Raw genomic sequence first — 25,503 nt, 5'->3', positions numbered from 1 at the left:
TCCTTGGTGATACTCAGAAGAGGTACTGACCATCTCTTACATCAAAATAATTCATCACCAGGATCTGTGCTCAGTGAAGAGCATGAGGAACTTGCAGTCTTAGTATGGAGTATTCAGCAGTCACCCCGCAACTCAAGGAAATATACACTCATCATTGATTACTAGAGCAGGACACAATGTCATCACACTAATGTGAATTTTTAAAGTGAGCACAATCATAGCAGTAGATAATATGCCTATATTATTTTTAGTAATCAAAGTAATACACAGAAGGTAATATGAACGAGTGTTTTTCTTACTCTCAAACCTAGTTTCTCCTTCTCTGTGCTTTGACACACACTATACTCATAGAAAAAAATTAATAGTGTTTCTTACAACTCTCCAATGTTTTCTTTAGTGAAAGCAAACTAATGTAAGTATTTCTATACATCCTGGAAGATTTATACATATCATTTCAAGAAGGGCATTCTCATTTTGATAAAAAGCTCCTTAGTGTCTCCTGGTTTGTTCTATTTAACCAGTAAATATTGTAGAGCTCTTGAATTGTTTCTGGTCTTTTCCAATTATAAATAAGACTAAAAGGAAATACATTTATATGTGTGTATACTATTCACACACATATTGAAGATGAGTTCCTAGAATTAGGATAACCTGGTTTAATGAAAATGAGTATGTAGTTTACATAAGTATTGCTAACGTTTCATTCAAAGTACGTTATTTTATATTCCTATACACAATGCATGAAAAATACCTATTTGATTTCCATCTTCCAAATCAAGTATTTTTGTAAATTTCTAGGTCTTAGTCAAATTTTTAAAAAATGAGAGAAATATCACAATATAGCTCTAGATTGAACATACCTTATTTTGAGTTGGGTTGCTATCTTTTCACATTTACATATTCTTTGTTCTTGTTGTTTTAAGTCACTATTTAAAGTTTATGTCTTACACTACAAATTAAACTTCTTGAGGAAACAAATACTGTTCTCTGTACCATCTTTATCCTAGTACAAAGTATGGATAACAGAAAGTGATCCATATACATTTGATGAATGAGTACTTCTTGTAACAATGGTTTAGCTGCATATTATAACATTTTGAATTTTGGTTCACATTTTTTCTTAGGAAATAATATTATGAACAAATATGCTGATAAAAATGATATTTAGATTAAAAAATTAAATTCACTAAAATATTATTTTACACTATTATTCATCTCTTCCTTTGAAATCATTTCCTACAGCATTAGTACTGATGTCTCTTACTGGAGCATGAATTTATTGATGAAGGCATCAACCCTGGGTGCAAAATGAAGAAAAATTCTCTGAGAAATAGAGTTGAATAGAACTGGTGTGTTTTACTTCTCTCTGCCCAACTCCTTTCTCCATAGGGACTTTTACTGAGAGCTCATCACACTCACAGCTCCAGGGAGCACCCAACAAGGAACCTCTGGGAAGGTGGCATTTCTAGGAGCATTAGATATAAGTAGACAGAGAAAGAAACTGCTCTGAGAAGAATGCTACAGGTTCTAATGCCATCAAGGGGCCAGGTAATGGGTGAAGATGGTAAAGAGGATGTGAGATTATCAGAAGAGAATTAGGCAAGAACTTTGACCTTTCCTAGGGAGTCCTCTTGGGTGTGGGAAGAAAACTCAAGTAAAATTAGACTTGATGCCCACAAAACTCACAATCATTTCCCAATAACCAAGGGAGATCAGAACATCTAAGAGTTTTAGGAACCAACTACCAAGTCTTTCTATTCTTTCTTTTAGGGAAGAGGAAGTTGGTTAAGTGAAAAATCCCCCAGTTCAGAGTGTACAACTGGGGTGTGTCAGAGCAATGGCATGCAGCCAGTCTCTGGCTGCTGCAGTCTCTTTCCTGCCTGGGGATTCTGACTCACGCTTTTCTTCTTTGATAATTCCTGTTATCTATCTCTCATGATGACCCAGTTTTAGAAGGTATAGTATGAGTGGTGAGTGAATAATCATTGGATACCGTGGGCCTGATATTTTAGGGGATATTCTTGGAGTGTCTGCACTGTTATCTTGCCTAGATCACCTAATTCTTACCTACCAGAATAGTTGATAAAGACTTCCTGGGAGAGGTCACAATAACCACCTTTATGTGGCAATCCTTCCTTTACAACAGCACAGTACTTCTGGTTATTTTAATATTGTAAACCAGATGCACAGAGTCCTCAGAAAAGATAGAGGTCATAAGCGAGGTTACAGTAAAAAAGATCTCTCTCTCCTTTTATTGATAGTGGGACAGGGGAGAATTGAGTTGCTGGACTCTCTCAAGAGTCCAGTACTAGAACATACACAAGGACTAAACAAGGTCAGGAGTCTTCATTTCTAGTTCCAGCCCAGCTGATGTTGTGGCGTACAGCCAATCATTTCACCTTGGGTGGGGGAAGGGAGATACTGCAGTTCTGCTATGGAAATATAAGGGATTTAATTAGATAATGTCCAAGCTCAGCCATGTGCTCACAGTTGTTATTCTTGGCTCTAGGAATGTTTCATGAATAGATGGAGGACCCCGAAGTAGTTCATCTTGCACCTTAACTCCCCCTCCTCCTGGGAATCATGGATCATGTTAACCACACCTGGACCCAGAATTTCATCCTTGCTGGTTTCACTCCCACTGGCACTCTGCGACCTCTTGCCTTCCTTGGGACCCTGTGCATCTATCTCCTGACACTTGCAGGGAACTTGTTCATCATTATCCTTGTCCAAGCGGATTCAGGCCTGTCCACTCCCATGTACTTCTTTATCAGCGTCCTCTCCTTCCTGGAACTCTGGTATGTCAGCACCACAGTGCCCACCTTGCTACATACCCTGCTCCGTGGACGTTCACCCATCCCATCAGCTGCATGCTTTGTCCAGCTGTATGTCTTCCACTCCTTGGGCATGACTGAGTGCTACCTGTTAGGTGTCATGGCTCTGGACCGCTACCTGGCCATCTGTCGCCCACTCCACTACCATGCTCTCATGAGCAGGCAGGTACAGCTGTGGCTAGCGGGTGCCACTTGGGTGGCTGGCTTCTCGGCTGCCCTGGTGCCTGCCAGTCTTACTGCCACTTTACCCTATTGCTTGAAAGAGGTAGCCCATTACTTTTGTGACCTGGCACCACTAATGAGGTTGGCATGTATGGACACAAGCTGGCATGCTCAGGTTCATGGGGCAGTGATTGGTGTGGCCACTGGATGCAATTTTGTCCTCATCTTGGGACTCTATGGGGGTATTCTGACAGCTGTTCTGAAGCTGCCTTCAGCTGCCAGTCGTGCCAAAGCCTTCTCCACTTGTTCTTCCCACATGACCGTAGTAGCCCTGTTCTATGCTTCTGCTTTTACAGTATATGTGGGCTCACCTCAGAGCAGACCTGAGGGCACTGACAAGCTTATTGCTTTAGTGTATGCCCTTCTGACTCCGTTCCTCAACCCCATCATCTATTCCCTTCGCAACAAAGAAGTGAAAGAGGCTGTGAAAAGGGTCAGTGACAAGATCAGGACTTTGCTGAGGGAAGCCTGATTATCTCTTTTGGTGTTACCCACATTCTGGGCAAACGCAAGAATCAACTGGTTTGTTAATTGTTTTGCAGAATCAAAATAAATGCCAATAAGATTACCACTCAGTTTAGCACTCACTATGCTGCACAGACCCACTCTCTTGGACCAATCAGAGGTGGAGCAGGTAGAGGGAAATCCTTCCCAATCTGATGATGAAGAAATGCCACAGCAGATTAAAAACTTGCATGGAGAAAATATTTTAATTGAATTTATGACTTTGATTTTTGTAGTGGGACATATATAAGAATGAGAAAAGTGAAACACATTCACCCAGTACGCAGTCCCTGCCAAGGCTTTCGTGCTGTCATTCTAATTAAAGAACCACCCCCAAGTGGGTGTCTGATGGCTCAGGAGTCACAGATCTCTTAAGTACAGTGGATGAAGTAAACAGATGTGAGGACAGTGAAATAAGGGCAACGGAACCCAGCAGCAGCCTCTGGACTCAACACATGATCCCAACAGTGTTTAAAGGTAGACAACCAGAGTGACAGAAACACTACATTGACAGCATGTGTCAAGTTCCACGTGGAGCAGACAGCTCCCAGCTGGTCGAGTCCAGTAATCTTGAGTCACAGTACCAGAGCCAGCTCAGGATGACATAACTTTCAGGGCAGGTGGTGGGAGACTAGAATTGCTCATCTCATCACTTATGGGACAAGGTAGTGGAGTTGAGTGTGTTGTCTGAGCTCTCTTTCAGTATCAAGGATTTTTTTTTCTTAGAATGAATTTAAAGCCATACTTTACAGGAAGAACAGATAAAGAAGATCACAGGTGTGTACACAAATCTGTGGTGTCAGGCCCCAGCTTCTGCTCAGAATTTCACAATACTGTTCCCTTTAGCCTCTACACTTTAGAGATTTGTGAATTCTGAACCCACCAGTTAGCCACTTAGGGATGGTGTGGTAATCAGAATGACAGAACTAAAGCCTTGGCAGAGACTAGGTACTGTGTGAATGTGTCTCATTTTTCTCATGCTTACATATGTCCCACTGCAATAATAAAAGCAATGAAATTTTTTAATACTCCTCACATCAGGATCGGTAATTATTGTTTCCCTGTACACACAGATGTGTGTGTGTGTTGTGTTGTGTTGTTGTGTATGTGTGAGTTGCGTTGAACCTGTATCCCAGCTTAGATTGAGATTCACTGCATACACTAGACAGGCCTTAAACTCACAATATAGTGCTTCAGCCTATCGGGGCTTAGTAACAGCTGTTCAGTCATGGCTAGCCTAAAACACACATTAAACCCTTCATCACATCCCACTGGCTGAGGAGTATTGTTTCACTATTGTCACAACACAATTAGAAGGATTTCTGGAATTGCCATCAAGAATCAGATTCAACCAGATGTTGTCCAGATGTCTAGCTGACCTTGGCAGGGTCACCTCACCCTCATCTCTGTGTAAGAAATCTGAGTGGCTGGCAAGGAATGGCTGCTCATGTTCTTTCCAGCTGAGGGAGTTTCGATTCTAGGATTGCAACACTTTCAAAAGCATTGTCTGATCCAGGCCGAGCAGAGCATATTCTGAATATCCTGAAGGAAGGAAAATTATTGGTCAAATTCCCCGGTTTTTTTTCCTATTTACTGGGGAAAAAATATCTGCTTACTGACTTCTCTTTGTCTTAAAATGTCTCTGCCTCAATTTTCTTAATCTGTAATGAGTGCAGTAATAGGATCTTAGGAACTACATAAATGTTGATCATTATCCAACATTTCCCACATCCATTTTTGCAACAAGGATTTACTTACTCGATAATGCTTAGCTGTGCACATATCTCACATCTGTGGGGTGTTGTGCAGCATGTCTGATGCATTCCAGTGACGTATCTCCTTCTGAGCTGTGCCCAAAGTCCTCTTTATATAACTGGAGGATTCTTACATGATCATTAACCCTATGCTCTTTCAGTGCTGGGTTGCAGTACTCCATTCTGCTGGCTATTGTTTAAGACCCCCATCCTTTCTCTCCTTATGCATCTAATTTCATATAGGATTGCGATTTCAAAGGAATTGTTTTCTGTGTTATCAGCACTAAAGAACTGCTGGGAGTTGTTCATCCTGGCAGTGGCTTGCATCACTTTAGTTATTAACTTGTTGGCCTCCATTCCTATGGGGTTCGTGCTCTATGGTAGGATACGGATGCTTACATATCTACTGTGGAGCTAGAAGTAGTCCTATCACAGCTGAGGAAAACAATGAATATCACACCATGGACTTTTATTCATTTATATTCGAAGAACGAATAAGTAAGTGAATAAATAAACAGACATTTAAGAACCAAATAAGTGTGGTAGACATTATATTACTATCCTTTAACTCTATCAGGAAAAAAATGCCTTTCATAAATCCATTAAGAACTCCAAACTACCTTTGCCTTTCATTAGGCAGCTGTTTTATCTCCGAACTTCCTTGAGTCTTTCCCTTTATAACATAGAGTTGAAGCTATTCTTACACAGTACTTTTCAAAGTATACAAACAACATTTACATACTTGTGTATAATGCTACTGGATCTTAATCCCTTCTGCACGCGCTATGAATGTCCAGATACTACCTCAGGGAATTGAAGTCTCTCGGGTTGTCTCTGGCAGGAAGTGGCTGTATATTTCATTTTGTATTACAAACAGCATTACATTTTATAAGTGCCTAATGTGAAGTACGGAGCTAAGCATCCATGCTTACTCTTGGCCACTTCTCCCATGATGAGTTCTGGATAATGACTCGAGTAGAACAGACAGTATGAAGAATTCTGGACTAAAAGTGAACTCTTCACTTGCACTACACTTGCAGTAAGCCCAGCATTCCATCATACAGGATATTTGTACTTGGTTCTAACTCTAGTACAGTAGGTAGCGAAGAAACATGCAATTAGTAAGAAAGCTGGACACTGAATGCAAACTTGCTCAGTTATTTTGCAGAATGACCTATGACCACAAGATATCATTTTCCTATTTATCAGGTATATTTTAACTGTACCTAATGCTATTTTTGTAACCTTTATGCTGTGAAATAATTCTTCTTACACTGTGAATATGTATTACTCCCATTGGTTAATAAAGAACTGACTGGCCTATAGCTGGGCAGGAAGAGATTGGGTAGGATTAATGCTGTGAAGGAGGAGGGTAGAGTTGGAAGAGTTGCCAGGAAACACAGAGGGAGCAAGACATGCTGGAAGACAGATAAAGCCACCAACCACGTGCCAGTACATAGATTGATAGAAATTAGTTAATTTAATTTGTAAGAGCTAGATAGTAATAAGCTTGGTCATTGGCTGAGCATTTGTAATTAATATAAGCCTCTGTGTGGTTACTTGGGACTGGCAGCCACGAAAGAAAACTCCACCTACAAATGGCACCCAATGTTCAGGGCCACATACATCCACATGAAACCTGAGAAGGCTTTAAGAAAGGACTCTAAACACATGAAAACAGAGTCAAGTGTGACTTCTTGGTAACTGCCTTTCCTAGGTAGAATCTGTTAGACTCCGTTTACACAGCTCCTTGAAGAGATGGCTTCCTTGCTCAGTGCTAATGGCAAAAAATGGGCATGGTTCTTTTAAGAGACCTTTAATGGGGTTTATGAGCAGCAAGATGTGCACTACTTGGTGGCATCATGGACCCAAAAACTTCCCAGAGTTGGGGCAGTAAACATGGCTCTCACTCCAGTACCTTAGCTGTGAAGCTAGGCTCTCAGGGAACCAATGGGCCAGGGCCAGCTTCTAAAGCAGAGGCTTTGGTCCTATCCATGCCACTTAACAGATTAAAGGCTCACATGGTCAGAAAAGGATTACAGATATGCAATAAAGAGAGATTCACAGGAAAAAAAATGTCTAAGTGGGTTACAGTGTGTTTAAAAATACACATAGGCTTGAGAGAAAAGAACATATAGACATATATATATATATATATATATATATATATATAACACACACACACACACATATATATATATATATTGAATAATAAAGTCCTTTAAAGTAATATAAAAGAAATCAGCCACATAAAGATGAAAAATACACAAAGAGTCTGGATCCTATATGTTATTGTGTTGTTTTTAAATTTTTTTGGCTGCTAAAAGACACTGGATTATGAAAGCTGATAGATTAAACCAACCTACATATTTTAAAAATGTCTTGACTTCAAAATTTAAGTCAAAAGGTGTGTTGCTTTGGGGGAGATGTTTTGCTTTTGTTTCCATAGGAAATGAGAAGCTGTGGATTCATTTTGGGTTAGAGAAAATCAGGTTTGATCCAGGAAGACCCCTGAAATCCTGACTACAGACATAAAGAAATAAACCTAAAAGAACTACAAAACACATGATGTATATTCCACCTACTCAAACACATAACAAAAAAAAATCATCTTTGGCTGACTTGTGTACAATACACAGTGTATATTTGTATTATTGCAGATATATATATTATCTTTAAAAGTTTATGTATTTTCAGAGCAAGGCAACCAAATACCAATGAAAATGGATGTCCCAGGTGATCCACCATCCAGAACCACTTCAAGGCTGCTGAATGAGATAGTCCAGCCTCACAAACTATTCCAGCCAAGACCTAACAATTATTCTGATTTTCTCAAGGCTCCTCCAAAGATTACCAGTGCCCCCAAACAACAGAAAGTAGTCTAGAGAACTATTTCCACATTCCCAAAAATGGATTATGGATGTTGTCATTTAAAAGGAGTTGGTTACAAGTTTTTATCGGTTATAGGAGAAAAAAAAGCTAAGCAAAAGAGTTAAATTCAAAGATCTCTTTCAACAGGAAAAAAGGGAAATAGGATATAGAAATGATAGGCTAAAAAGGAAGATTATTTTCCTCTGCAGTGTTGTGAACTTTGCAGTAATCATGTCTTTTTCATCTATTCTCAGATTCATCCCTATTTACTCAACCATTTAATGTGATTGGAAATCAAAAGCAATCTTCAGATTCAATGCTATCCCAATAAAAATTTCAGCACACTTCTGAACAGAGAGTTCCTAAAAGAATGAATACAAATGTCTAATAAACATTTTAAAAATGTTCAACATCATTAGCTATCCTGGAAATACAATTTAAAACTACTTTGAGATGTTGTGGCATAATCTTTTTTGTATACTGTGAAGATGTATCTCTGCTAAGACACCTTCTGATTGGTTGACCAACAGCCAGGCAGGAAAGGATAGGTGGGACTTCTGGAGAGAAAGAGGAACTCGGGGGATGTTGGAAGACATTGCTGGCTGGTCAGAGGTCACAGCTTGGTGGACTTATGAGGTGTCATACTCTTAAAGAAAACTGACTCTACTACTCTGCAAAGCTATCAGTTGCCAATAGCCTCAACTAAGAGGAAGACTTCATGCTCACCTCTCCTCTCCATGCTACAATTTGGTCTGACTTGTTCTTACACAAGTCTTACGCATGTTGTCATAACTGATGTGAGTTCATGTGTATCTGCCCTACTATATTCAGAAATCAGTTTGTTGTACTCATCCACCACCTTTGGCCCTTATGACTCTTCTCATAAAGCATTTGCTTATTCACTTCTAATTTCTCATAGGCATGTGCTATTTTTTTGAAAATGTACCAATGATCTGGTGAATTTTTGTACATATTCTACCCTGTCTCACTTAAAAAAAATTTATATAGATAATTTTAAAAGCCATCCTTTCCTCCAGATTACAACTTGATGGTATACACTACTCTTCTACTTGATGCTAGATAGTTCTACCACTTCTATGCTAGGTGTTTGTATCTCATTAATAATGACCTGGGAGACACAGGGTACGGAGTGTACAATCTGCTCAGTTAATATCATGCTTTCAGACGTGCAAAGGGAGATATCCCTTTAAATGTAGAAATTATGTGGCAATTCTTCTCAGAGCTTGGCTGACAGAAGAGGAATGAAGGAAGACAAGTATGACATGAAGGGAAGGAGAAACAGAGAGTGTTAACCTTGCTTCTCTGAGGTCAGCCCTGTTATTAATTTAGGGGTTTGGGTAAACTGTGGTCCCTTGTTTGAGACTGTAGAAGATACAGCATTGTATTGAAGGACTATCTATCCCAGTGAATAGTCGGGTGTTACTAAGAAAGTAAGATATAAAATCTGACCATCATGGAGTTCTATTAGCACTTAGAAACAATGTATGTTTTATGTTTTGGCCTCCAATGCTATGCTTTCCATAGGAGGCTTTTCCAGTCTCAGGGACTTAGTATTTTCTATCCACTTAATGTGATCTGTTTCTTTTTTTTTTTCTTTTTCCAGTGTAATATTTTTATTAATTGTTTGGGAGAGTCACATAACACACCCCAATCACAGTCATTTCACAGTCCTCCCAGGTCCACACTCCCACCCTTGTGCCCTCCTCCCAGCAAAAAAGAAGAAGAAAGAAAAAGAAATACCAACTCTATTTTGTGTTGCTCATATACTCAATGGATATGATCAAGCTCCCAGTGGCCAGTCCCTTAAAGAAAAGTGAGTCCTTCCCCATCCTTACCCCTACCTGAAGGCATCAACTGTGAAGAGATAAACTTCAGCATCCCTATCACAATTTTAAGAGTTCTCTTTAATGGCTTCATGTCTAGACTTTTTATTTGCAAGAAGGGATGGACCCTCACCAAAACTCTTCTTGAATATCCTGCTGTTGCGCCAAATCATAGAGATCCAGTGACTATGGTTCCACAGGACTCCTCCCTTCATGCACTATCTGTTTCTTAATATAATACATTATTTCTTTCTCTTAAGGTTAATTTAACAACTACTCTGAACAGTCTCTTGCTCTGAAATTTTTTTAAAAGTACTTTTAGATCAACAAATAAGTCAAACGCTTCACACTCAGTGGATAAATGCAATTATTCTGTTATTTATCTGGACTCTGAATCTATCCAAGTACACACTTGGAGATAATACTCAGCCTAGATCAAAGCTCAGATATGGATATAAGGAGTTTTGGAAAAAATGAGAGTGGAAATATTTTGTGAAAAACTAATTTTTTCTTATTAAGATGTCCAGGGTAAAATGGTGGACTGGATTGAGTACTGGTAGCAATCCTGCTCATGGGGATTTAAAATACAGCATTTAGAACAGTATTTTAGGAGAGCGGAGAGATTGCTCAGCAGTTAAGAATGCTTGCTGCTCTTACAGAGGACCTGAGTTTAAGCCCCAGCACCCATCTCTGCAGCTCACAACTGTCTGTAACTCCAGCTCCAGATGATCTAATGCCCTCCTCTGGCCTTTGTAGACAGCTGCATGCCTGCACACATAAACATAGGCACACACATTCACAATACACATAAATCAATCATTTTAAAAGTAAAATAAAACCTGGAATATTATTTTGAATAGTCAGTAAGCAGTGTTTGGAACAATGAACTTATTGTGGCCACTGTAGTGTCAGGTGATGGGAGGAGAAATGAAGGTGGAGATGTTCAGCATAAAAGGACCGATTCCTATGAGGATTAGGTTGTTAGTGGGTAAGGCAAATCATGGTGAACAATGACAAATCTCCTGGCAAATGGGCTTTTTAAGAGGCAATCCATTTCTGGGTTCCCCAAGTTGTTATTCTGCATGCATGAATGAAGATATGGGAGTTGGATTGTTTCTTTACTGACATGTTATATGGTCATTACAAAAAGGCAATATCCCTGGGATTAGACTTCAGAACTCCAAAGCAAAGGATACAGGACTAAGGTGTTTAAGAAACATGTCTCATCTGATTCACTACTCTGAGCCTAACTTCTTGGCCCAGGGGGATCTATCCTGAGAGGTAGTCATAGCAGCCCCAGGGAACATTTATTAAGGAGGTTGTTGGAGACCTGCAGTTCCAGGAGCATGGACTATAAGTAAGGAAGTGTCTTGGGATAGAAGTGATATCAAGAAGGATGAGACTAGTTCTACTGTAACCAAAGCAGTGAGGTAATGGTTGGCGGTGGCACACAAGAGGTAAGAGTGGCTGAAGAAGAGAAATAGGGAACGGCTTTGACCTTTCCTGAATAACTTCCCTTGGAGTGTGGGAGTGGCAATCTAGGGATATTAATGTAAACTTTCCATTTCCATACTAACCCAACAGACATCAATTAATGACTGGAGAATCACATAGTGGTAACTTACAATGAGCTTCATGAACCTCTAACTTAAACTTCTTCATTTAAAAAAGTTCAAACAAAGAGGAAGCAGTGATCTGAACCAATGTTTGCTTTGAGTTGGTGGTAAAACAAATTCAAAAATACAATTCCTGAAAGAAGGTGCTATGTGTACTACCTCAGTAACTCTTTACACACTTCAAAGAGTCTGGCTTCATACTGTTTCCCTTCTCCCTATCCCCTGAAGAATCCTGAAGTTTGTCTCCCGTTAGCATCCTTCTAGAAATAAACATCCTGCAGGCTCGTTGCTTATTCAGCTTGTCCCAAATCCTGAGCTTTGAGAAATGCTTTGAAGACAGATTTGTTTTTTAATCCATCTTTTCCTCTTTCAACCTTTGATGAGAATCTTGCATTCCAGGAGACTCCCCCAGTGAGACTTAACTGTTTAAAAAAATAAGTCTCCTTTTCCTACTCCATCCTGATTGTTGGATCCAGTATATAGTAAGGGCCATTATTTCAAAATATCAAGGGAACATTTCACTAGGAATGATAGGAGGATGAGAAAGATAGCTTTTCCTATCTTTATTTTTTTTTTTTGAAGCAGAAAGGAGAAAATCCCAGGGCCAAGGCTCTGCTGCCTTAGGCTACAAATGCTGGTCTGTGAATTGAGGAACAAGAACTCTATGTCATCCTTGTCAGCAACAGATATTGAGCAAATAACTTCTGACTTCTGGTACTTGATTCCTCTTTTGTAGACTAGAGGAAACAGAATGGATAGAATCTAAGTTATTTCCTAGCTTGTGTGTTCTAGTCTTTGGACTCAGGAAAAAATCTCAAGAGGAAAAAGCCTAAAAATGCTCATTTGGTGCCTTTATCTCTCATTCCCAGGAATTATGGATAATGTTAATTACACCTGGACCCAGACTTTCATCCTTGCTGGTTTCACTCCCACTGGTACCTTGCAACATCTTGCAATCTTTGGGACTCTGTGCATCTATCTCCTCACACTTGCAGGAAACTTGTTCATCATTATCCTTGTCCAAGCGGATTCAGGACTGTCCACTCCCATGTACTTCTTTATCAGCGTCCTCTCCTTCCTGGAAGTCTGGTATGTCAGCACCACAGTGCCCACCTTGTTACATACCCTGCTCCGTGGACATTCACCCATCCCATCAGCTGCATGCTTTGTCCAGCTGTATGTCTTCCACTCCTTGGGAATGACTGAGTGCTACCTGTTAGGTGTCATGGCTCTGGACCGCTACCTGGCCATCTGTCGCCCACTCCACTACCATGCTCTCATGAGCAGGCAGGTACAGCTACGGCTAGTTGGGGGGACATGGGTGGCTGGCTTCTCAGCTGCCCTGGTGCCCGCTGGTCTCACTGCCACTTTACCCTATTGCTTGAAAGAGGTAGCCCATTACTTTTGTGACCTGGCACCACTAATGCAGTTGGCATGTGTGGACACAAGCTGGCATGCTCAGGTTTATATTGTTGTGATTGGTATGATCAATACGTGCAACCTTGTCCTCATCTTGACCCTCTATGGAGGTATTGTGAAAGCTGTGCTGAAACTGCCTTCAGCTGCTAGCCGGGCCAAAGCCTTCTCCACCTGTTCGTCCCACATAACTGTAGTGACATTGTTCTTCGGCTCTGCCTTCATTGTCTATGTCGGGCCACCGGACATTCGAGCTGAGGGCAGAGGCAAGCTTATTGCCTTGGTATACACTTTTCTCACCCCTTTCCTCAACCCCATTATTTATACCCTTCACAATAAGGAAGTGAAAGAGGCCATTAAGAGGGTCTCACAGAGGGTTAAGGCTTTGCTGAATTGAATCTGAAGTCCGATAGGTTTATAATCCACACATTGGAAAATTGCAAGATTTAGCTGTTGACTTATGTCAACCATTAACTAATCATTTCAATAATATGTGGAATATTTAACCAACGTAGTCTTGGATAAGAACAAATTGAAAAAAAATGTTGGAGGAGAAATATAGTCCCTGAACCTATTAATATGGAAGTGGATGAGGACACATATTTGAAGGGAAAAAAAAACACAACAAAATAAATAAAGTTCAATTTTTTTAGGCAGACAGAACTTAAAAAGAAATTGAAATGTGTTAATTTCTAGAACCTAGGCTGGCTATGAGGTTGCAGTTCAGAATGAGTTTTTGGACAAAAATCTAGATAATATTGACATTAGTTACAGGAAGATTGGAAGGACACATTGGGCAAATGTTGAGATGGAGACCAGTGAGCTATGGAAACGTAAAACAAAGGTATATAGAGCACAATGTTCTTAAGCAACATTGTGATAAAACATGTTGGAAGATGGAGTAGAGACTTCCTCTAATGCAAAAGAGAATGAGGTGGCAAACGGAGGTGCCTAGGTGATTGGAGGTCTAAGCAAGTCTCCATTCTGAATTGGAAACAGTCAACCAGGAAACATTGTGGATGCATCCCCTTCATGAAAAACTAGCTCTGTGAACCATGCAAAGGTGTAAAGAGAGAAGAGCACTTTCAGCTCCCTGTTTTCAAGGCGCTTATAGGTTTGTTTTATTTTATTGTTTGATAATTTCATACATAGGTGTAATGTGTTTTAAAAATACCCATCCCCCATTCTGACCTATCTGATACCTCCCCATCTCCCACCACCACTTTTTCTTTCCATCTTTATGTGTTTTAAATGTATTTTAAATCTTTTTATTTGAAGTATTCATATAGTACATGTTGACTTTGTTCCCCTATTCCTTACTCCTTCCGTATCCTCCCCACCTCCCTACTGACTTAACTTCATATTCTCTCTTCTTCTCCTTCTTCTTCCTCCTCCTCCTCCTTCCCCTTTCTCCTCTACAGAACATATGTGGTCCTGAAAACCACAAAGAAATGCAGGCTTCTGTGAGCCATAGACTTCTAGGGGCCTGTCTTTCCCAGGAAGTGACCCTCCAATCAGTGGTGAATGTGGCCTACCATGGATTTTCCAGCTTGCCTGGCTTATTAACAACTCATGACACTTGTGTGAATCTTTACATTTTATAGGGATAATAAAATTACCAGTGTCCTGACTTTTGTCCATTACATAACAAAGGTACCTGAGTGCTATATTTAAGAAAGACTAACAAGCAGAGGAAATATTGATCTTTTATAATATATCTAACAGCTTTGTTTCAATTTGACTAGCTGTCTATTTTGACTACTATCTAGTCACAGGATCTCAGAAAAAATCCTGTTTTCTGTATTTTTATTGCTAATGAAGTGAATAAACATTTCTGAAAAGTAATGATACATTTTGCATTTTTTCAGTTAGTTTTTATTCCCTTTGAAAGAGATGACATGTTTTCATTTTTTCATTTCTTCTTCAGAAGGAGGCTTACATGACATTTGTTCCTTAATTTCTGCTCTGTTCAGGTTTTATGAAGTTATCTCTGCCAAATCCACTCATAGAAAGTATACTCTGTATATCTTTTTTGTATCAGGATGGGGCAAATTTGTAATTAAAAATAAACATTTTTATTTTTCAAAGTATTCCAAAGCCCAAATAATAGAAAAGTTGTGTGAGACTAAACCTTTATTTCTGTACAATGGGATGCTGTGGTTGAATGCTTGCTTTCTGGGAAAGGCAGAGATGTTTTCTCAGGGATAATTCCAAGGGATGACATTCTCAAAACACTAGGATGAGGGAAATGTTACTTAAAGTAAAATTATATGTATGCCTATGCGAGTGTGTGTTTGTGTATATGCTTATGTGTGTGGGGTGGTGGGGTGCATGTGTGCATGTGCATGAGCATAAATTCTGCACACATGTATAGACTGCCAAATTTTTGGTTCACATACAGTCTTTGGACCAAATGAGATGTGCAGTTTGTTTCTGCAGACATGTTTCTAACAGAGGAGAGCCACAGGCATCCTTTTTCATAATAGAAATGGCTACATTTGTGTTACAAAGACAAAGCTGAGTATTTGTTATAGAGCCTGGAGAACTGACAAGTCAAAAGTATTTACTATATGGCTCTCAAAGAAAAATAATCACCTGTCCCTTAGCAAAAGTATGTGCTATTGTACAAGCACATACTGGGAAACATTGTATGAATTAAATTATAATCTGAGAACAAATTGTATTTTAGGATCAAATCAATATGTTTTTGTATACTGAAGCATTGACATCAAGTGTGACATCTGCCCACGGGTGATTCTGAGTCCTGACGTGGAATCCCTCAATACTTTATACCAGGCCTTTTCCAGCTCTGCTTCATTATTTCTAGGATTTCTGACCTTTTATTTTCTCCTGCCCTTTTGATCCCAGTCCTAGGGACAGGTACTGTAAACACTTGAAAAAACCAGAAAGCTATTAAAGTGTAGTAAAGGATGGATAGTTTTCCATAACGAATGTTTAATCCTTGAAAGAAGGAACTAGGGCTCTGTTACAGTGGTCAGTACTTAATCAACAGGCACATCTACAGTTTTTGTAGCAAGATGAGTGAAAAGCCAAATAATGTACTTATTAAATTCGTAGTTAATATAACGTTAGTGAAATGCACAAGAGGGGAGATGAAAGAATATAAACCTCAAAGTAAGTTAAAGACCTTTCAAAAGTGACCAAAACTCACAAGGTGTGGAGGTAGGACATAGTTTCATGTTTTGTTATCAAATATAATACTGTTCGTACTAAGACCACCAGTAAATGAACCCTCCAAACAAGTGTGTATAGGACAGAAAGGCCCTATATGACATTTATTAAATATATTTTGTGTCTGTATGCCAGATAGAGTACTAGGCAATGTGGTTAGAGCATTCAATAGACACATGAGAAGCAGACACACCTTCACAATAAAGTTTGAAATGTAGTTATTAAATGAATTATTAGAGATGGGAAGAATCAAGAAATGCACAGTGCTCTAGAATTTACTACTGGAGAATCTGGCCTAACTTGGATTTACATTTGACTAAAGATTGTTGAATATCTGCCTTGTGTCAGTCAGACAAAGCACTAGATATTTCAGAATCTAAGGATTAAGAAAAGGACTGTTTGGCTCCTCTCACCCCTCTGTACACACATGTGTACACAATGGTTATATGTAGTGCTTTACAGATACAGCAAGGCAATTGTACATTCCAAACAAGAGCAGCTGTGACAGCATGCACAAGTCCTTCCCAAGCTCAAGCCAGACAAAAGTCTACCACAGAGTGGGGAGGGACCATGAATTCTCAACCCTAGCTCAGGAACTATAGGCAGCTGATAACTCCTGGAAATGGGATAGTCAGATTTCTTAAAGTGTGCAGTCCCTTGGCAGGTTGACCACACTCCAGTGGAAGCCCACAAATCCAAGCGTACATGCAGTACTTACTGCACTGGATTTTTTTAAAAGGACACAAAGTTGGGTGGTTTGGTGTTTAGATAGGGGGTATGAATCTGGGAGGAGTGGAGGGTATGTATATGATCAAAACATTATGGAAATCTTTCAAAGAACTAATATAAAATGAGAAAAAAAGACAAAACAAAAAAGCAGGCTAATATCTTCAGAGAAATACAGTTGCTCTTGATATTTTATCTTATATAATTTTTACAACACACACTTATACCAAATAAAATATAGAATTAAGTAATAACCACCTAAGGGCAGTTAGGTTGTGGATACTGGTCAAGAACACAGGACTTGAGACAATTATCATTCTGTGATTTTGTTACTTTGGTTATATTCTATTGACCACTGCCCACACTTAGGGAGGCAATAATACAGACATGGCTGTTGCAGGCCCTTTTGGTGCTTTGTTTATAATGCTGATGCAGGCATGTGTGTGAGCCAGGGACAGTGTAGATGCTCTGTTTTACTTTACTTAGGAATTAAAGGTTGCAATATTCACCAATCAATATTGCAGAGTGATTGTGAAGATTGTATTAGTTGATACATTACCTATGCTTAGAGAACTATTTGATAACCAGCAAAAGCTCAGAAAGCAGATATTTTACTGGAAAAAAATGAAGAATCCATATCCATTCTTTATTTCAAACATGGTAGTTGTTATCAGTGAGGCTTCTCAAAGAAAGAGAAATATTAGGCAATACTAGACTTCTTCTTTGTTAAGAAGTCACTAGAAACAGGGTAGCAAGGGAGGAAATGAGATAGATGGATTCTCTGAAACTACCTCTCAGGAGTGAATATTATTTCCATGAGTTCCCCCCAGGAGTCCAATAGAGCCTTATTCTCAGTTGTCTCTGGAAGTAGAGGTTTCTTGCTTCCTGTGCCCCAAATGACCTAAAACTTCGCCTCCTGGGACTGTGGCTGTGGGGATAAGACTCATGAAGGAGGAGAAAGTGTTGCTCAGTCCAGCCTTCATCTACTGCACATACGGAGCCAGGCAAGGCTGAAACAGACAATGTACAGTGGTTGGTCAGTTAACTGGGGCTTAACTACCTGTAAGGATCAGGGATCAAAGAGGTGGGTGGGGTAATGGATTTGAAAACAGATACTGTTTTAAGATCAGAGAGTAGGATCCAATGGAGAGATGACTTATATAACTGTTTTAGAAAATCCAGCTTTGCAAACCTTACCGAATCAGATCTACAAGAGACATTAAAAAAAAAAAAAAAAAAAAAAGAGACATTAAAGGTCAGCTTGATGCCCATCCTTACCAGTCCACACTGAAATTGAGAGATTTGCTACTGTTTACTCTGTGGAGTGGGTGATGATGCTGACAAGCTACAGGTTACTGCAGATGGTATAAGGTACAGGTTTCTGTAGGATCTGTAGCTAATATCTAAAGAAGTTTTATATCCCTCAAGGGCAGGTGTTTTTGGAATGTACCTAAAGAGAGCCTTACCGAGGATTTTTAATGAAGGTATTAAGCATCCTTGGTATAAGAATTTAGGGTCCGTAAGTCTTGAAAGTGGTTCTGAAAGCATCTCATGCTTACCAGACCTTCTTTGACATGAACTTAGAGTTAGCTTTAGACAAGGTAGTTTGTAGAAGGAAGGAACATTATTAACAAATAGTTCCTTGAACACAACAGATAATTAGACATATTCCTTTTATTTATCTTGGTTGGAGGTTGAAAAAGACAGGGCTTTTTTAACAGATCAGGGAAATTAATTTGAATATATTGAACTTGAGATGAAGAAAGGGTAGGGATTTTGTGTACAGGTGGAAAGATGTAATTTAAATTGGATGTAGGGGGAAAATAGCATCCAAGGAACCTGAACTCTGTACTTATCATTGCCATCATTCATTGGGGATATGCCTTAATTAGTGGAGTGTGTACTTGATCTCAAAGATCTCCCCAGTTTGTTGGGAAGAGAGACTTATTATAAGGTAGCAACTCTATGTTAATTAAGCACTCTAAATGTTATGATGGTATAGAAGGAATAAATAACTTTTTCGAGGAAAGTAAAAAAGGCTTCATTAATGAGCTAACATTTGACCTGATTGTGAATGATACAAGAGGTAGGTCATAGAAGGTGGAAACAGAATGAGAGTTAAACCAGAAACCAATGACCAAGAGGGGCAAAGGTACCCATAATGCCATGAAGCATGAGTTACTATTTTGACATCCATCTCTCGTAATTGGGGAGGCAAATGTATGGTTTCTTTATGAGAGAATGAAGAAAAATCCCTTAGGCAGAAATTGCTTTGCATGAATTTAACATTTTAAAACAGCAAATCTGTAAGTTTATCTCTACAGGAGGGCATTTGGGCTGGGGGGCACTTAGGTTAGAGTGAGTGGTATAAATCAAAGCAAAGGTGTCTGGTGTGCTAATTATTTAATTAGCTTGGTTAAATAATTTTTATTTAATACCCCTAATGTAACAACCATTATTCTAAAGGTTAAGCTGAAAAAGATAAAAAGAGATTGCAATTTTTTACTATGTTGGTTGGAATTAGATAGCCATTACCAAATGAGCATGATCTATGGGGGGCACAGTGACTGTTTGCTGGCTACCATTTTTATACAAATAAAGTAACATTATGATAGTTCCTCTCTTATCCCTCTTTCCTTTCTTCCCCCTTTCTATTTCCCTTCCTTTCTTTGCTCTCTTTTCCTTTCCTTTCTGTTTATCTATTGTTCACATTATGCTTGAGAACAATGAGAATGTCCAGTGTATTTTTAAATGGAATTTCACCAAGTTATCTGTCTATCCCTTACCTGTGTATTCTAGTCAGTTTTCTGAAAACACAAGGATTTTGTTTATTGCTACCTTATCATTCCTAATTTTGAATCTGCATCCCATCACTAAATGCCCTGCTCATCCATCTTATTTTCATGTCAGGGGTAATCAGGAGATACCTCTGCTCATCCATCTCGGAGGTTCATGTTATAAGAGCTACATTTTTGCTGTGTTGGCAGTCTGCCTATACCTGATTGTATCACTCTTTATAATCATTCTTTAGTGACACCTTGCATCTTTTGAAATAGGGTCCTAGGTTGCTGGGTGAGATTTCACAGTGCCTTTTCCAGGTTTCTTGCAACCCAGAAGAGATAGTATTTGTCTGTAGTGTTTCTTTCTATCTGCCATTGATTCTTACTCTGCATGGAGAAGTTGGCTCAATGCCTTCCTTTTCTGAGAATTACCTTACAGTAACCCTTGTCTGACAAATGAGCCTTCTTCCTGCTCCTCCATAGTGTTTTATGTCACAAGTTATATTGAGAAGACTGATGCACATACCCTACCTCTAGTGACGTCACGGTAAGTTCTGCTGTTAGAGATTGTACTTTGCTGCATTTTGTTTTTCCCTAGTCTTGAAATGTCCTTGCTCAACGAATATTGATAGATTTCAGTTGGACAACAAAAAAAAACCTGCTATACCAATATCATATACTAGCCCATCATTTTAGACTGGGCTGAGGGGAAGCCTATGTATGACCTAGGAAAAGGTATAGAATGCTTTCAGATGACTACATAGCTTAGAGACGAGCAACATAGAGTACAGAAATTAAAATTTTCTTCCTATGAAATAGTGTCAAATGAAATAGCAAGGTGCCACGACCTATACATTCTCTAATTTCCCTTGTGTAAAATAGATATGACAATGGTACCTTTCTTACTCAGTGTATTCAGAACCAGAGCTAGCTGTAATTTTTACTTAGTATCAACAGCATTATCATTAATTACAGTAATTAAAATATTGTTTATGCATGCAGGCAAGAAGCACTGCCTCTATCAGGCCAGCTAGCCCAAGGTCATGGGCAGAGCAAATACCCACTAGATATTGCCTTTCAATTTATGAGGGAGAAAGATAAATAAAAATAAGACTTCAATATAGATTGCCAATCCCTCTAATTCAGCTTTTCAACCTTTCCTTGCCTACTTCAGCCTCTCATGGATCAACACAACTTGTCAAGCCTGTCTGAATTTGTGCTCCTTGGCTTCCCCAATGTGGGGCATGTCAGGGGCTGGCTTTTTGTCTTGCTGCTGTTGGCATATTTGTTCACCATTGGTGGTAATATGCTCATCTTCCTAGTCATCCGACTGGATGCAGCCCTTCACAAACCCATGTACCACTTTGTCAGTGTTCTCTCTTTCTTGGAGTTGTGGTATACAGCCACCACCATCCCCAAGATGCTAGCTAACCTTCTCAGTGATAAGAAGACCATTTCTTTTGCAGGATGCCTCCTTCAGACCTATTTCTTCCACTCCCTAGGGGCCTCTGAATGCTACCTCCTTACAGCGATGGCCTATGACCGATACCTGGCCATCTGCCGGCCGCTCCACTACCCTTCAATTATGACCACAGCACTCTGTGCCAAGATGGCTGCTGGCTGCTGGACTTGTGGTTTCCTGTGTCCTATTTCTGAGGTCATCCTAGTCTCTCAGCTCCCCTTCTGTAACTACAATGAAATTCCTCACATCTTTTGTGATTTTCCACCTCTTCTGAGCCTGGCCTGCAAGGACACCTCCACTAACGTTCTAGTGGACTTTGCTGTCAATGCCTTCATCATCCTTATCACTTTCCTTTTTATCATGGCTTCTTATGGGAGAATCATTGGTGCTGTACTGAAGATAAAAACAGCATCAGGAAGAAGGAAGGCCTTCTCCACATGTGCCTCACATCTCATTGTGGTTCTCATATTCTTTGGGAGCATCATCTTTATGTATGTTCGGCTAAAGAAGAGCTATTCACTGACTCTTGACCGGACTCTAGCTGTAGTCTATTCTGTGTTAACACCTTTGGCCAATCCTATTATCTATAGTCTTCGAAACAAGGAACTAATTCAGGCCATCAAGAGGACCATCTTCAAGAAGGGGGAGAAAGTCAGTCCAATTCATCATTGACTTTCTACCAAGGTCCTTCCATTACCCCAATGTTCACCTCTAGAAAGTTTTATGTACACTTGAGCTGGTCTTAATCAATCTTCCTTCCTTGTTACACAGGCTCTGGATTTCATCTCCTTTCGTTTTCTTAAAGGCTTATTTATTTGTTTTTTGTTTGTTTGTTTGTTTTCTGTATCTGTACCCTTCCTATTTTTACTTGACCAGTGTTCTCAGCAATAAGAACATTCAGTATCTCAATTCATAGTTTTAAACATGTACATTCCCTTGCCACACATTTCTGACCATGTAGAGATCAATTTTTCTTCTCCGCTTTTCCAACTAAATGTCCCAACACCTATCTCCTCTTCCCTTTCATTCAGTTTCAAACCATTCCCCTGTGGTTTTGTTCCAGATCTTCTAAGCAATAGTTTGCCAAAGATGTTAATAAAATTGAATCCATTGGACCTATCTTATCCTCCCTTCTTTAAATCTTAACATACATCACCAGTTTTTACTCCTTAAAAATGTTTGCCTCAACTTTCATGATATCAATAGATTCTAGATTTCTCATTTCTGCATTAAGTCTTCCTTGGTATCCTTTATTTTATAGGACTGTGTCTCTAGATTCTTAATTATTCTTACAGCTTCAAATATGATTCTTACCAATGTTATGATAGTATAAATTTTCTGTGCCTAAGACCGGAATCTCTTTTGAGTTCTAAACTCTGTAAGAGACAACTCCCTACCCTATTTGGATGTCTTGTAGGAATTTACATTTTGACATTCAAAAAATGAAATGTCTACAGTCTTGACCTTGTGAACTTGATGCCTTTATATCTCTGTAAATTTAAATTATTATATTTGCTTCATTTTTCTCCACCCTATTTTCAATTCATAATTAATTCATGCCAATATTTCCTCAAAATACATTTTTAAATCTGTTTCTTATTATCTTTAGTGTTGCTGTCTTAGTGTGAATCACTACTTCTCACAAATGAGCTGTATTTTATGTTTCCATATAAAAGGGAATATTTTAAGGGTTTGAGAGATAGCTCAGCAATTAAAAGCATTGGCTATTTTTACAGAGGTTTTGGGTTTTACTCCTAGTATCCAGACTCATAACCTTTTGTAACTCCAGTTTCAGGAGACCCAATCCCCTCTTCTAGCCTCTGTTGGTATATATATATATATATATATATATATATATATATATATATATATATATATATATATATAAAGATCTAAAATTTTAAATCTAAACTAGAGAAGCCATTCCAAAACCTAGGAAAATCAGAGTTACTGATAGGATGAAATCTGAAGCCTTTCCACACCTTTTAAAGCTAAATAGAATTATTCTCTGCCATCTCCTCTAATATTAACTATCCCCATCTTTCACCTTTCCCTTAGTGAACTCAGGGATATTTCCTTAGAGATTATCACTTTCTTCTTATATAGTAAGATCTTTTTGGTTTTCAGAACCTTCACACTTCCCCCAATACTTCATGTAACCCATTCCTCTAAATCGTGTTGATTCAATATCACTTTCAAGGCCAGCGAGATTATTTAGTGAGAATAAGCACTTGTGGTGCAAACTGATGACCTGAGTTCAAGCCATAGAACCATAGGGGCAGGAGAGCACTGGTTCCCTAAAGTTGTCCTCTGACCTCCACAGGTACTCTATGGTGTGCATACATACCTACCCACATAAAAAATCAATCAATACATTCATATCACTTCAAATGACAGTATCTTGGAGAGCCTTTATGAACACTCATCATGTTCTTCACTTTTATCTTTTTTATTAGTTCTTTGAAAATTTTTTATAATATATTTTGATAATATTCACTCCTTCCTCCAACTCTTGTCAGATCCAGCATCCTTCCCTACCCACCCAACTTTGTGTCCTGTTTATTTATTTATTTAATATTCAGAGAGTCCAATTTCTGCTGACCACATATTCTTGAGTGAGTAGTCTTCCACTGGAGTATGGTTGACTTACCAGGAGCTACACTATTAAAGAAAACTGACTCTCCCTCTCTCAGTAGGTATCAATTGCTAATAGCTCTTTACTCCTACTGGACTTAATGCCCACCTCCCCTCTCCACGCTGGGATTTTTGTCTGACTTGAGCTTATGTGGTTTTTGTGCATGCTGTCACAGCTGCTGTGAGTTCATGTGTGTGGCTGATATACATTAAAATATATTTTCCTTTCCTTCAAAATGTGTGAAACTATTTCTATGTGTAGGTGTATTTGCTTATATGCAACTAGAGAGCTAACCACTTTTTCCTAAGACTAAGATTTATGGCCTTAAGTCTATTTCTGTATTACTTTCATGGATTTCCATAGGTTGAACCAACCTTACATCTTTGGAATGAAACCTACAAGGTGGTGATGCATGGTTTCCTTAATGTGTCTTGAATTTGTCTTAGAAGTGTATTTTAAATTTTGCATCTATGTGCACCAGGTGATCTTTTTCTTTCATTTTATTTTATTTTCCCTGATCTAATTTTGATATTAAAGTAATATGGACTTCAGAGAATGAGTTTGGCACAGTCCGGTTTCCTTTTACAAGTGTGGGGTCATTTGTGAAGTAGTGGTGTTACATCTTAAGAGCTTGGTGGAATTCAACAGTGTGTTCAGTCCTGGTCTTTTCTTCGTGGAGGGGATTTTTCTTACTGCTTCAATCATGCTGCTCAATACAGATCTGTATGGGTTGTTAATGATGTCTTGATTTAGCCTTGATGAGACATATGTGTAGGAATTTATCAGTTTCTTCTAAGTTTTACAGCTTTAGAATATATATAAATATATATAACATATATATATTAATCATTCTTTGGTCTGTGAAACAATTGTCTTTCCTTTGTTTTTGTTAATTTGTATTTTATCTTCCTTTTACCAGTTTTTCTAGTCAAATGTCACTCTTGTTTTTTATGTATTGTTCTTTACATCCCCATTTCATCAATTTCTGTCCTAATATTTATTATTTTTGCCATATACTGGATTTATATTTAGCCTATATTTTAGTAGAACCATGAGATATATCATAAGATTATTTATTTGAGATCTCTTAAATTTGTATTGTAGGAACTTGTAGCATTCAACTAGCTTTTAAAATTCCTGTAGCTATATCCCAGAGGTTCTAGAATGTGTGCTATTATTGTTATTTGATTCCAGGTAAACAAAATATTTTACTCACTGATATCTTCAGTGGACCATTATTCATTCAAAAGTTCTTTTCTCAGTCTCCAAATATTCATGTTATTTCTGTCTCTGTAGAATTCCAGTTTATTTCTTTACGATATGGGATCTGAGCATCCACAGAACAAGCTAGGGGAGGAGTCCCACAAATACCTGTAATGCCAGCTCCAAAGGAATCTGATATCCTCTTCCAGTCTCCTGGCATGGACACCTGAACACAGATGTGTTTACACACTCACACATACACACCATAAATAAATAAAGTAAATCTTAAGCAATGGTAGAGGTTAATTAGCTAATAATTGGCTTACAGAGAATTAGGAAATCTAAGTAAGTGAAGTTACTAATTAAAATCAATTCAAAATAATTAAAGCATAAACCAATACCTTGATTAAAAATCTTCACCCCACCCCCAGGAGCCAAAGGCCA

At 38.7% G+C, this 25,503-nt stretch overlaps 3 protein-coding genes across 3 annotated transcripts; all 3 read left to right on the top strand.

The window, feature by feature from the left end:
- Nucleotides 1-2,583: 2,583 nt before the first annotated feature.
- On the top strand, nucleotides 2,584-3,528 carry LOC131925696 (olfactory receptor 6N2-like). The gene has a single exon (XM_059281052.1). The coding sequence runs from the start codon at nucleotides 2,584-2,586 to the stop codon at nucleotides 3,526-3,528; it is 945 nt and encodes a 314-aa protein (XP_059137035.1).
- An 8,991-nt stretch (nucleotides 3,529-12,519) lies between these two features.
- LOC131924859 (olfactory receptor 6N1-like) lies at nucleotides 12,520-13,458 on the top strand. The gene has a single exon (XM_059280079.1). It carries the CDS (start codon nucleotides 12,520-12,522, stop codon nucleotides 13,456-13,458), a length of 939 nt encoding a protein of 312 aa, XP_059136062.1.
- Nucleotides 13,459-20,939: 7,481 nt separating this feature from the next.
- On the top strand, nucleotides 20,940-21,893 carry LOC131925856 (olfactory receptor 6N2). The gene has a single exon (XM_059281238.1). It carries the CDS (start codon nucleotides 20,940-20,942, stop codon nucleotides 21,891-21,893), a length of 954 nt encoding a protein of 317 aa, XP_059137221.1.
- Nucleotides 21,894-25,503: the final 3,610 nt, after the last annotated feature.

The sequence above is a fragment of the Peromyscus eremicus genome, chromosome 15 (genome assembly GCF_949786415.1).
Source record: "Peromyscus eremicus chromosome 15, PerEre_H2_v1, whole genome shotgun sequence".
Lineage (NCBI taxonomy): Eukaryota > Metazoa > Chordata > Mammalia > Rodentia > Cricetidae > Peromyscus > Peromyscus eremicus.
Note: the sequence above shows the minus strand (reverse complement) of the source record. Positions and strands in the feature narration are given on the sequence as shown.